Genomic DNA, 13,292 nt, shown 5'->3' with positions numbered 1-13,292 from the left:
TTAAGCCAAGCTAGGAGGGTGATACTAGTGGGTCAGGAGAATAAAAATATCAATTAATAAATAAATAATATATAATAATATAATAAATAAATAAATAAATTATAAATAAGAGGCTGCTTAGAGACACAAGAAAAGAAATTTGTCGCCTAAAAGTATGCTTCAAGCATATAACAATTTCGTAGCAGCGGACATGGGGCTGGGAAATTTTCGTAAAATTGTTAATCTCTCTTTGAAAAAGCACCAGTAGACTCATTAATGTAACACTTTACGTTGATATGTTTGTATTTTGGTATTGCCTGCCATTATTGATCAAATTCCAGATATTTATTTTGCACCACCAAATATGTTAACATTTTTATTTCATTCTCAATTCCCAATTTTCCCAGGTTTCTTTCTTCTCGACCAGTCCGGAACTGAGCAACAAGCAGCGCTTCGAATATTTCTCACGCACAATACCCTCCGATCACTACCAAGTCAAGGCGATGGTGGAGATTGTCAAACGCATGGGCTGGAGTTACGTCTCAATCATATACGAAGAGAGCAACTATGGCATAAAAGTAAGTAAAAATACTCATACGAGCCACAAAAATATGAAATTTGCGCTTCTCCAGCTGCAGTTGGCAAAGTTAAAAGTTTTAATTAAGGCTTGCTACTTGCCACGTGTCAAGTCACAAACCGTTTTCGATTGCTACTAATTTCCGCATAGAATTTGCGAATGCTTTTTAGCTTTGACACTTGGTTATTAGAACTTCATTAAATTGCATTGTTAGTGTTTCTCTGCGCTCGCTCTCAAGCCAAAGCCAAATGCGCTGATAGGAGCTGGCTGCTTGCCAAAGATTTAATTGCATCGCCTACGGGCTCAGCTATTGTTAAAATTCCGCAATTTTGAATGCCTGCGAAATTCTGAAAACATTTCAAATGCCACTGTATTAATTAATTTCATGACATTTCCGCTTAACACTTAAGATTTCGAGCAAGCTCTTCCGCACACCATTCAAGCGCCGCTAGCAGAGTCAATAGAATATAATGGCTATCCAGCTGAGTGTGTTGACGTTACAGCAATTGCTCTTTGCGCTTGCTATCACCACCGCTCTCTTACTTCTTCTCTAACCCTACTTTCAAATCAAACAGTTTGAATAGCTCTCAAGCAGGCGACAAATTATAATGAGTCTTTTGCCACGCTGCAAGCACCGCCCACCGTATTTTGCATAAGTCCGCTTAATGAGATGGGCTAAAAGTGGCAAATGATTAATTGCAGATGCAAGCGCATGACATGCAACAAGCAGTTGCTCAATTCGAGTACATTTTAGAAAATATTTCTTAAGTGGCACTTGATTGCTGATTGAAAAGCAACGCGTTTAAATGTTTCCTTTTAATTTAAGCGCACTTCTCTTATACTTTTTCCTTTCTATATATTCTACGCAGGCCTTTGAGGAGCTGGAAGAGCTGCTGGCACGACACAACATCTGCATCGCTGTCAAGGAAAAGCTCGTCAAGGACTCCGGCGTCGCCGAGGAGATCGCCTACGATAATATTGTGCAAAAGTTGCTGACAAAGCCACGTGCCAGAGGTAAGTACAGCGTACTACCCTAACCAAAAGCCACGAGCATAAGCTCAAACATATGTGATAACTTTACAGTTTCGTAGTTATGAGCAACTTAGCAGACGTGCACACAAAAACTGTGCGTAAAAGAACGGAAAAAAGAGAATGCATACAAGTGCAGTACGTGATTAATATTTCTAGCTTTCTTTTTATTCACATTTGGTAAGCGCTACTTAGCTGCCAAAAGGAAGTGCGATAACAAAGACGGAAGTCACGAAACATTTAAGCTCTAAATAATGTGTACGTAACATTAAACTACAATGCTTCATGCTGCATGCATAAGCGAGCCATCACGTATGGCGCTTTCAAACTATTTTCGCGACCACAATAGAGAAATAATGACAAAGCTAGACCACATGTTCATGCAAATTGAAAAACTCTTTAGGTGGGTTAGATGAATTTCACTAATTCCACACGAATAAAAAAGTTTTGCTCTAACGGAAATTTATGAACGGAAAATTAATGAAATGTGTGATAATTATGATTAGGTAGAGAATAAAAATATATTTCCCGGCAAACCTGTGAAGTGAAATCAATGCTGCGAGAAATATACATTAGAGCGGGTTGATTTATAGAGAGCCAAAAACGGAAAAATGGCATATACGGAAAATGTTCTACGGATCATTCTGAACAACTTTTCTTTAGAGAAGATGGGTCTAAAACCGGTTTCGAGCCAGCAATTTTTATGACGAAATTTTCTAAGGATCTTAAAATTTTATTCGTGAGTTTTTTTAGATATCCGAATGAAATTCAATACATAGATGCATCTTTATATTCTATTGATTAGTTGTCAGAATCGGCTATATCGGATAACTATAACACTTACCTCTCATATAACTGATTAATCAGATTTTTGAAATTTTAACTGAAAAATCGTTGGCTCGAAACTGTACTTAGACTTTTAGGCAAAGTTGTTCTCAATGATCCGTAGAACATTTCACGTATACACGATTTTATAGGAAAAAATGGACCCGCTCTAATATTTATATATAAAAATTACGTGTCACATTGATTGTCCGCGGGGGACCCCTAAACTATTGAACCGATATTAGAAAAATTTAGCACACTGTGTCCAGTTCGAACCAGCTTAGAAGATAGGATAGTAAAAACGATTAATAAATAAAAGATATTATATTATTATACCGACAAAACCGCTGTCACCTCGTGGCCGAGCTGACTCGTTCGATCATACGAGTATTTAGTAGTTTTCGAGACTGACAATCTAATACACAATCCTTTCCGTGAAACGCACAAGTTCGCCGAATTTGAAATTCTCACAAAACTTTTAAAACACTACTTAAATACTAAGTAGCCACTTACGCTAGCTTACACGCATGTGATCAGCGCTAATTCTCGTTCCGCCACTTAATATTAGCTACCTAGAATTGGCCGCGCATTTCCTTTTCACAAAGCACCACCGAAACGCTATACTTGTCAAAGAAAGTGTAATAAATATTAAAAATTTCTTACATTCCGTTCCGCCGAATTACACCGTTATGCCGCAGGCGAGCACCGCACTCAGAGTACCATCAAATATTCAGCACCCGCTCGCCACCTCCACGCGAAATTAAATGATTGCGAAAATTTTTTCCACCAAATTAACTTATAAACTTCGAGGAACGCAGACGAAAAGCACACCGCGGCTGTGGCGCTGCAGGCGGCCATGGGAGCGCCAAATGCCTGCCATACATAAGGTCCAGTGATGTTTGTGGGGTTTGAGTCAAGTCCAGTCCAACAAAACTGCGCTTCTCATATGGCACATTCCTATTGCCCACTTTCCCATGAACTTAGTCACTCACTCAGCTATTCAGTCAACCGTTAATTTATTTGATTTACGCGCTCATTTGCAGCGTAGCTTGTAAAAGTTTGCGAAGACTGTTGTTAACCGTCAGCTGTTGGCAACTACAACGCAGGCAGCTAACAAGATAAAAGATTAATTTAAATTTTATGAAAACTTGCAGCTGCCTGTTGGAGAAAATAGAACAACGAACGAGCGCAACACGAAGTGACAAACGGTAGTTCTATTTTGGAGACATATACAAGTGAGTTGTTGACGGAGGGTGTAGCTGAACATGATACTGCAAGAGAACACTTAATTTATTTGTGTATTTGTTTTCCAAATTCAAAACACACAAAAACAAAATTTACTGAAAAAGCTATAGAAAAGTATAGTAGCAGGGATTACTTGGAAAATTTTGATCTTTTGTTTTTGTAAATGTAATGTTTATTAACTAGTAGGAGCTGGGGCGCTGAACCGGCTTACCTTTTCCAATGCGCTTTTTTCCTCGTTGACCGCTTTTAGTCTCAAAGCGGAGCAATTTCGAAAAGTCAGCTGCAAACGCTCATTCTTAGTAACTGTAACAAGTTCCAACTTATCTAATAGTTTCTGATTTATCACAAATGCGAGATGTGATGTTTTCATATCTCTTTGAGTAAACCTTGAAGAACCCTTAACGATCTAACCCAAGGGTATCTGGCTACCAAATAGTAGAAGGAAATGAACTAGCCATAAATCCAAATAAAACTGACCTAGCTTTATTTACTGGGATATACAAAATCGCGGATGTTACTCTCCTTTCGTTGGAAGGCTCTATGCTTCAACCGGTGGACAGGGGTCTTCTCCTCGATAAGATGCTCTTATGGAAGCCAAACATCAAGGAGTTTATGAGAAAGGAATCTGTTGTCTTATACTGTTGTAGAGAAGCAATTTGGAAGAGGTAGAGTCTCGCACCAAAAGGAGTGCTCTGGTTCTATGAAACCGTAGGTAACGTTTATGGGGTCGTTGTTTGATGGAAGGCGCTTGAAAAAACCAGACTAGCTAAGTAGCTTGAGCATGTAGAAAGAGCTGCCTTCACCACCACTCTGGCAGGCTTGGGAGAGAGGCTGCTATTAGACGTAGGGAAGCTGGGTATATGAGGAACCCCGGACAGGGATACACTGAAATTCTGCACTGTTTCAATTGCATTCCTTCCTACTTAGATCATTGCATCGCTGAACCCTCTCCTGATGGTTCTTTCATAACTCAATAACCCGCGAGGGATTTGTGGGGGGCACAATTCCGTTGAACGCCTATTCTCCAAGTAAAAAGGAACTTTTTAACGGATGGATCGAGGCTAAAAGGGAGAGTAGATGTTGGAGTCTTCTGTCTGAAGCTCTCCATCAGCCCTAGTTTCAGTCTACCATTCCACTTTCAACGTCTTTCAAGCGGAGGTGAGATCAATGACTGTACGCTCACAACTAGTTAAAGAGTAGATGATCTCATTAGTAATAGCTTTAAACCTTTTCCATATTATACTCTAATGGGTGCTCAGTTACACCGGAATCGGTTTGCCGAAGTCTCGGACCTCCAGTGAGCTCAGCAGGCGCTGATCAAAGACGATAACTTACGCGACTGCGGGAGCCTTCTGGTCCAGAGTGAACCATGAGAGATTATACGAACTAATGGCTCTTAGCAGAGTCAATCTCGCTGCATTGGTAGGTGTTCTGACTGCAGACTGTCCAATTTCTTTACACGCGATACAGCCAAATATTTTTTCGAGCGCTCTTTGGTAAAGCTGTATGAAAGCAACCAAGGTGGGATCATCACATCACTTCCTCTCCATAGACACGCCTTAAAGAATTTTTTGCAAGTACAAAATGTTTGGTCGATCGATGAGAATATGATGATCCAACTGTTTAGAATTTAAGGACAAAGCCTCTATCCAACTAATATCCATTGCTTTTGGTTCAACCCAACGGCCTAACCTACTAACTTATTTCAACACCGCAAACAAATATATATTAAGCTGAAGTAAACAATAAAATTATTTTAAAAGAGTTGTAAATTTCTTAATGGACAATCGCACTAAAATCGCAGCCAAGCTTTTCACTTTAAAATAAAATGCTACTCGTATGTTATATAATTGGATTTATTAACGCCATCATTGTCACATGTCCGCAGAGACTTTGATAAATCCAAAATGCACAAATGCCATTAAAACAATTCGTTGCACATTTGCCCACTCAAGGCGAGTAAATGGGAGAGGGGCGGTGAAACACTTTCGGAAACTAACTTTGAGAGCAAAAGGCTTACAATATCAAAATGTTGGCTGACCAACCAACCACACACAAAGACACACAAAAGCCACAATTTAGTAAAATAGAAGTAAAATACAACATGGCGCATAAGAAAGTCACATACATACACGCGCACATGTGTAGTTGGTTAGAGAGAATGTCTGCGTTTGATTTATGACATTAAATATTAAGATAGCAAAGGCACATGACCACAAGTGGGGTAGAAGGCGGAAGGAGCGACATACAGATAATGAAACTTGTGGTCGTTGGGGATTTGAAGAGGCAAATTGTAGATATCAAAACAAATATATCTCTGGCTGAAAATTCATTATTTCTACTTTAAGCTCTAATATAAATGCGTACTTTCGAAGCAGAAGAAGATTCAGCATTATTGTGTAAAGATTTTTTAAATTCGCGTACTTGTCGTACTTGATCTTTGGATAATAAATCAGCAGCCTTTACTATTTAACTCATTCAGGATTTCTGAAGGTCAACACGAAATGATTAATGACTGAAGACTGCAAATTGTTCAACTATTTTATAACATGTGGTTTTTTTACGATTTTTAAATCCTTTGCTACTGTCAGCTGCCTTCGCCAAGCATTGAGTATAGAATGCAGTTGAAGTAAAATAAAAATTCCAGCAACTATAGTTTTATACAAATTTCTTGTCTTATGAGCAATAAAAATTGCGCCAACTATTCCACGTTTCTCGTTTGCTATGCCTCACCTTCTTTGCTGTCGCAATCGTGCATACCATTATTCAAATTGCCAACCTTTCTGCGTGCACCTTGCGCTAACGCCCCAGTCCACACATTCCCATATTGTTTGAACGAAACTGCAATTCATACATTCTCTCCTCATTTCAATCACCGCTGCTCGCCGCCCAACCGTTCCATTCCAAAGTGCAAAATGCAAAGAAGTAGCGAAACCAATAGAGACGCCAGAGAAAACGAAAAGTGTCGTTTATTGCCTTTATTGTCGTTAAGATATCTGACAACCATTGACTATGTCAAATTGCACGTTCAAGTGACAATGCGAACGAGTTGCTTTGAATAATGGCTGAATAAATGGCTATACCTAAGAAGAAGTTCGAAATGGAAGCGAATTCAAAATGCAACGAGGCAACAATAACAGATAATCGGTATGATGTGACAACAAAAGTTGCACAAAGAATGAGTTGTGTGCGTAAAAGGAGTTAAGTTAAATTTTGGTCAATCGTTTCAGTAAATTTCTTCAAAAGTAAGATCTCAATATGTTTAAAGTGAATTTTATGAGCCTCGACAAAAAAATTGAGAGCCATAGTACCTAACACTCATCAAAAAAGGCTTCCAGTGAAATATTTGTAGCATAACTTAGGTTAATTAGAGACTCCTTTTTAATTAAGCAGAATTTTTTGATTAAAAATATTCCAGGAAAAAAATTTATCGCCTACAAAAAGGAAAACTGGCTTATTTTCGTTAAAAAAAAATTCTTGAAACTACTTTATTTTGACTAGTTGGATTTTCATCAAGTATTTCCAATTTTCTGTTTGAAGTTTTATAGCTGGGAGCATATGCAGAGGCACATAAATTCTATTCATGGATATTACATTTCCATTTACCTCCACATAGACGCACGCACACGCACACATATATACGAAAAGTGGAAAGTTATTATGCTTCATTTTTCTCATTTCTACGAATTTTTCATTGCTTCCTACTTGCTGTCAACCCCACACGTAACTATAAAGCTTTGCTTTTATCCAAATGATGTTGATTTATGTGCAAAATTAACCTTTTCACTTGCTCCTTTTACCTTTTTTGTGTTGCTGAAGTAGGTTTCAGTGTTTTCATTTGCCATTTTCCATCAAGTCAATTCTTCTTAGAAGAGTAACTCCTCAGGTGTACTCCTTTCGTAGGACGCCTGGGTTCTAGAGCAAAAATTTCGACTGCTCGGCTTGGGTAGAAAAGGTAAGGGTTCAATTAAGGCGCATTGGAGCGTAGCATTGATAATAATTACAATACTCTTTACATTTCACAATGTGTGTGCATAATAAACGCATGTATATATATATATGTGTATGTGTGTGAGCAGGATTAGTGAAAGTGCGGAAAAATGTATCAGCTGCACGTAAGCTACAGTGGGGTTGCTGAAATAAATAGTGTTTTCTCCCTGGTGAGGCAAAGCTAGCGTTAAAAATAAAATGTATACAATACCCCCGAGAAAATTAAAGTGACTTTGCATACTTTGGAAGAGTTGGCGCTTACGGAAAGTTAATATTGGAACGTTTGTAAGAAAAATGCTGATAAATGCCGCTTTTAGTTACCTTTAACGCAAATTTCCTTGACTTCTTGCGAGGCAACGGCATTTTGAAGCATTTTCTTCGACATACCTTCCGCGCAATTTCAGCGAGCCTTTGGCTGCAAAGGTGTGTGTGGTCCCCTTTTTTGCTTAGCCGCTTTTTAGCTTTACAAACTTGCGTTGACTCAAAGTGCCAGAAAGTAGGCCATATTATGCACCAAGCGTCTTTGATAGCCATCAAGCCCATATGTCACACAATTTTTTTGAGCCATCAACACCTTTTCCCGAAGCGCACACACGAGCGCGCCGTCAAGCCAAGCGTAGCATTCACACGTCTAACCTACTTTCCGAGCAGCGCGTAGTTGCGAATGCAGAAAAGTGTGGCAGGCGCCACATTCAACCGCACAGGGGCTGCACATTCTCCGTGGCATTCTTCGAATATCGCGCCGAAAATGACTTTGCAATTTTTCCAAATGTAATGCTTCGCGGCGCCTCTGTCTTGGCATTTTAACGCAGCGAACTGCTGCCATGCCGCAAAGGGCGTCGAAATATCGCATTTTTTACTTAATTTTTTCACTCTTGCAACATTTCCGTGGCCTCTGCACATTCATTTGAACATTTAAAATAACACAGCAACAAGCTGCCTGCGGAAATTGTGTTGGCCAGCTAAGCCATGTGTTCGCAACTAACCATATATCCCGCTCACATGCAGAACTATGGCCGAAATGGAGCGAAAATTAGTTGCCACAAAAAGTTGCTAGCTTTTGGTTTGGCGGGGTGTTTTTTCGTAGAGCCACACAGGCGGTTTAAATATAAAAAAAGTTCTACAATTCCATTATTTTTTTCTTCAAGCAGGAACGAAGTGCGTGCGGTGGCGTTGTGGTGAATTTTTTTGCGAAAATGTTTAATCCTTAAATTTGCCACACCAGATATTTGTGGCAACAATGTTGTAGTTTTTCGATGAAACTTATATCTTTGCTATGGATAGAACCTTTTTCATTTGAATTGGTGTACAGTTGTCAATATTAACCCAAAAGGGTCGCACGTGTATATTTAAAGTTTAGCAAAACACATAGGAAGGTTGCTAAACCTTTTTTACGGATAAGTCGATTAAAGAAGTATATCCACAGTGTTCTCAACCGCTTCGTTACTGTTAATAAACACGCCTCCAAGGTCCATATTTTTGACTACATTGATACAACCTTCAACATAGGTCATCTGTAACAGCATGCAGAGGGTCTTTTAGATCTTATATTGTATATCAACCACCTCAACCAATTTAGCTTAAACTTGATAGCTCTGTCAAAATATGCCACTTCTGGTAGTCTTGTACGTTGAAATCGAATTAACAATGGTACTAGAATGTATAAAAGGGCTTAACAGAGTAGGTGGCCATAGAGGAATAAGTTGTCTCCTAGCGAAACAAGGTGCGACAATCAGTGCGAAAGGACCGAAACCGTTTTCCGCTATGGGTTTCCACACATTAAGCGAGAAGCTATGGAAAGAGGAAAGCGCAAGTAGACAACTCGACTGGCAATAAGTACCTAGACTTCGACAGGCAAGGATGTTTCTGGGAGAGTATGGCACAAAATGGTACACGAAACCAATGGCTCTTCCGAGAGACAAATTAAGTCAGCTTGTGGAGTTTTGTACAGGTCATTGCAGGCTGCGGTGCATCGGCACAGATTAGGGTAGTGTTCAACGGGTCAATGTCGACTTTGCGACCGAAAAGCAAATGCTCCTGGATTGCGCTAAAATCACGAGAAAAAGTCGTCAGGCAATCGGGAAATTATGTCCCGTGAGAAAACAACAAATTAAATCTGTAAAAAGGCTTTACTTATCCAACTGAGTTAAATATTGTACTAAAAGCAAAGAGCTCAATAAACCACGGGAAACGATTATTTTACAAATGACACGAATTTCGGTCTTAGAACAAGTATTCGCTGGGTAGCCAAATAACATCTGTGTGAAAGCGAGCTAAAGCGAGAAGACGAATATTTCTCCCCAGAGTTGTGCGCTGAGATCCGCCAGGTAAATTACACCCAAATGAAAGGGTCGCAGTGCATTCCTCAAATTTGAATATAATCAAATGATGCTCTGCTTTGTGGAGAAGCACTCAAATGAATTTAGAAAGTGCTGACAAAGCGAAATGACTAGTGTAGTGACTAGAACTCATCCAAACCACTAAAATAAAAAAGTTGACTCTGGTAACTAGAGGCCTGGAAGTACATTATTCAGAACAGCCATATTCAGCTTGCTTATGGATTCTTCAAATAACTTCCCTAGTAAGACTCTACATTTTTTCTATAGTATCGTCTCATTCACCCCAAAATCAAGAGAAGCCTCTGCAACAAGAGCATGTTTTTATCGGCAGATTTCAACCAGAAAACCTCACATCATTAAGTTGTCAACTTTGCGTTGATTATTATGACATTACTAACTGATTACATTTCAAGGTCAGCGCACTACAATTCACACCGCAGCTTCGTTAGAATCTATCTTTATCCTCAGCGCAATGCTTTTATGTTTCGTGACCGAAAACTTAATCAAGCGGCATTAGCGCAGTCATAACAAAGCACGGCAGTTTTATCAAACCAAACTAGTCATTCCATTTCATTTAATGGCTTTTACTTCTATTTCCAGGTGCCATTATATTCGGCTCGGATCAGGAAGTGCGTGAGGTGATGCGCGCGGTGCGACGCAACAATGCGACCGGTGCCTTCTCGTGGATCGGCTCGGACGGCTGGAGTGCGCGCAACCTGGTATCCGACGGCAATGAGCCGGAGGTAAGTAATTGCATGGTTAATGAATGGCGAGCGCTCGCCTTTTATAGTGTATTAAGCGTGGGAAGGCACATGCGTCGGTGTTGCGCAGGATATGACCACTTATAATGGCAATTGGCCAAAGGCACTTCATCAGCAAGCATCAGCAAACAAGCATAAATGCAAATAATAGTTATAGTGTACACGAGAGAGCGAATGGCTGAGCGATGGGGAGCAAAAAATGTGCTGCGCCGGCAATAAACTGAACACTGTGGGTACTTGGACACCTTCCACTGCTGTTGTGTGAACGGAAATTGTGTTAAAAGTTAGGAGCATAGGTCACACACATGCATGTGCGTGTGTGTGTGGGTAAAGCGCCGGAATGAGCAACAAATTGATTAATGAATTGCTGTCGGAATCACTTAGACCAGGTCGACTGGCTGCGGTAACCTCATTTTACTTGAGCAAACACCACAAATACACACAGCCATGTGCGCCGGGACGTGAGTGGGCGTTCTTGCAAATGTTGTTGCAAGTGTGGGAGTGCCGCAGACAGACAACTTAATGTTACCTTTTAAGCATACCTAGTTTATATAAGCACAACTAACGCAGGCAGCGGCCATTCACCAAACCTTTGCGGCGATAACCTCTATGACCCATGACCGCACACGTTCACAGAGAGATAAAGTAATTATAGCTGCTTGAGCATTACATGTTTTCCTTAATCATTTATTATGATTTTCGGATCATAAAGAATATATATTTTTGTACAAAATTATTTTTATTTTGCGTTTCCGCAGCGATGCTCATTAATAATTTCATTTAATTGTGAAGGTTAAATCTGATACGTGAAGTTCAGTATACAAACAAGTGCCTGCATGTAAGCAGATAATGCAAAACTGACAGCAACGTACATATTTCCTATATATGCGCACAAATGCGTTTACAATTGCCGCAGCTGCATGAGCAGACGGCGCTTGAGGTAACGGCGCATATGTGGTTTATTTACACACAAAGCTTGTATGATTGACGACAGGATAATTGATATTAATTGTTGTTACGGGCAAATTTCTTACGAAAATCGAAATGACAACAACAGTAATACAGACAATCGATTTAATGTTTAACGGGAGAATTAAATGCCGTTATTGACTTTAAATTAACTCAACTCAACTCAGACTTAATGTACAAATTATTGAACATGATTTTATTAAAATTCCCGCAAATTGGACTGACAAAGAAAGTATATCAGGCGAGATATACGGCTTGGATTTTAGTTTAGTTTTGCTTGCTTTAAGATTTTAAATTTTTATAGAAATGGTGGAGCTAAAATAGTTATTATAACAAGTCAATTAAAGAGTGCCTGGCCTGCCATAGTAAAACATATTTTTTTGTTATGATTCTGTACCCACTCACTTCCCCTCTTTGACACTTACCACTTTCTTTCACTCTTTTGAAATCAAAATGCCACGTTTCAGTTCTCCAGTGTGACGTCATCGAGTATGTGTTTGCTTGTGTGGGTGTGGGGTGCTCTTGCGTGTGGGTTGTAATGATATAGTACGAATATGTGGGTTATGTTGGTGTGGTGTATTGAAGTGTGACAGTGTTGTGACTTCGTGTACAACTGCATGGATGTGGTGGCTTTTTAGGAGGAGGCTTATCTCATTTAGCCACTTCGCATCAAAGGTAATATACTGATTATAATGACCCTCTAACTTTGCGATAACATTTTTGTAGTACGATTTGCCTTTTGCTTCAAAATAGGCCTTAATGTCGGCATTCACCTCTTCATTTGAATAAAATTTCATCCTGGTGAGCACGCCTTTGAGATCTGAGAACAGAAAATAGTCACTTGGGGACAGATCTAGAGAATATGGTGGATATGACAGGAATTCAAAGCCCAGTTCAGGGATTTTTGTCATCGTTTTCACTGACTTATGGCGCGATCTATTGTCTTGGTGAAGCAGCACTTCCCAACGGTCCAATAACGCCGACTGTTAAGGTTTTCACTAGAATGTCTGTCGATAGGACTTCGGAATAAAATGGTGGAACAATCTTTCATCCATTGTCAGATATCGCCGCAAAAACTGGTTTATTACGCTTGAACATCCAAACACTACTCCGAATCAGCGCCATCTATGTGCCAGAACTTGTTAGTTGACCGTAAAGAAAGTAGAGTAATATCGAGTAATATCGAAACTCGATCGAATTCCAGAGGGAATTTTAATACTGAAAAATTTATTTGCAATTCTTACTCAGCAATGGCTCGCATGCTTTAAGCTTTGCAAGCTGCCAATGATATTTCGAAAATGCCAAAACAACACTAAAGCTTAGGAATTAAAATTTTAGAATTTTGTGCTTTGTAGCAAGCAAAATTTCCATTCACTAAGATTTCTATTTATACATTCAATTACAGGTTGAGGGCACCTTGTCCGTGCAGCCACAAGCGAATCCTGTTAAAGGTTTCGAGGAATACTTTCTAAACTTAACGGTGGAAAACAATCAACGAAATCCATGGTTTGTAGGTGAGTGAATCTAAAATATGTTGTCTTCTTTCTTTCTTCAATTCCTCAGCGGACTTACAATAAC

At 39.5% G+C, this 13,292-nt stretch overlaps 1 protein-coding gene across 2 annotated transcripts in view; it reads left to right on the top strand.

Moving 5' to 3' along the window:
* Positions 1–13,292, top strand: part of LOC105228043 (metabotropic glutamate receptor 2) — a 213,686-nt gene that overhangs the window by 186,641 nt on the left and 13,753 nt on the right. For both annotated transcript variants that reach the window (XM_049450831.1, XM_049450832.1), the window contains exons 4-7: positions 387–557; positions 1,426–1,570; positions 10,585–10,727; positions 13,120–13,228. In XM_049450831.1, coding sequence (XP_049306788.1) covers positions 387–557; positions 1,426–1,570; positions 10,585–10,727; positions 13,120–13,228 — 568 coding nt within the window. The remainder of the gene's footprint in view (positions 1–386; positions 558–1,425; positions 1,571–10,584; positions 10,728–13,119; positions 13,229–13,292) is intronic.

Source organism: Bactrocera dorsalis, chromosome 3 (assembly GCF_023373825.1).
Source record: "Bactrocera dorsalis isolate Fly_Bdor chromosome 3, ASM2337382v1, whole genome shotgun sequence".
NCBI lineage: Eukaryota > Metazoa > Arthropoda > Insecta > Diptera > Tephritidae > Bactrocera > Bactrocera dorsalis.
The sequence above is the reverse complement of the archived record's forward strand: the minus strand, read 5'-3'. Positions and strand labels throughout refer to the sequence as shown.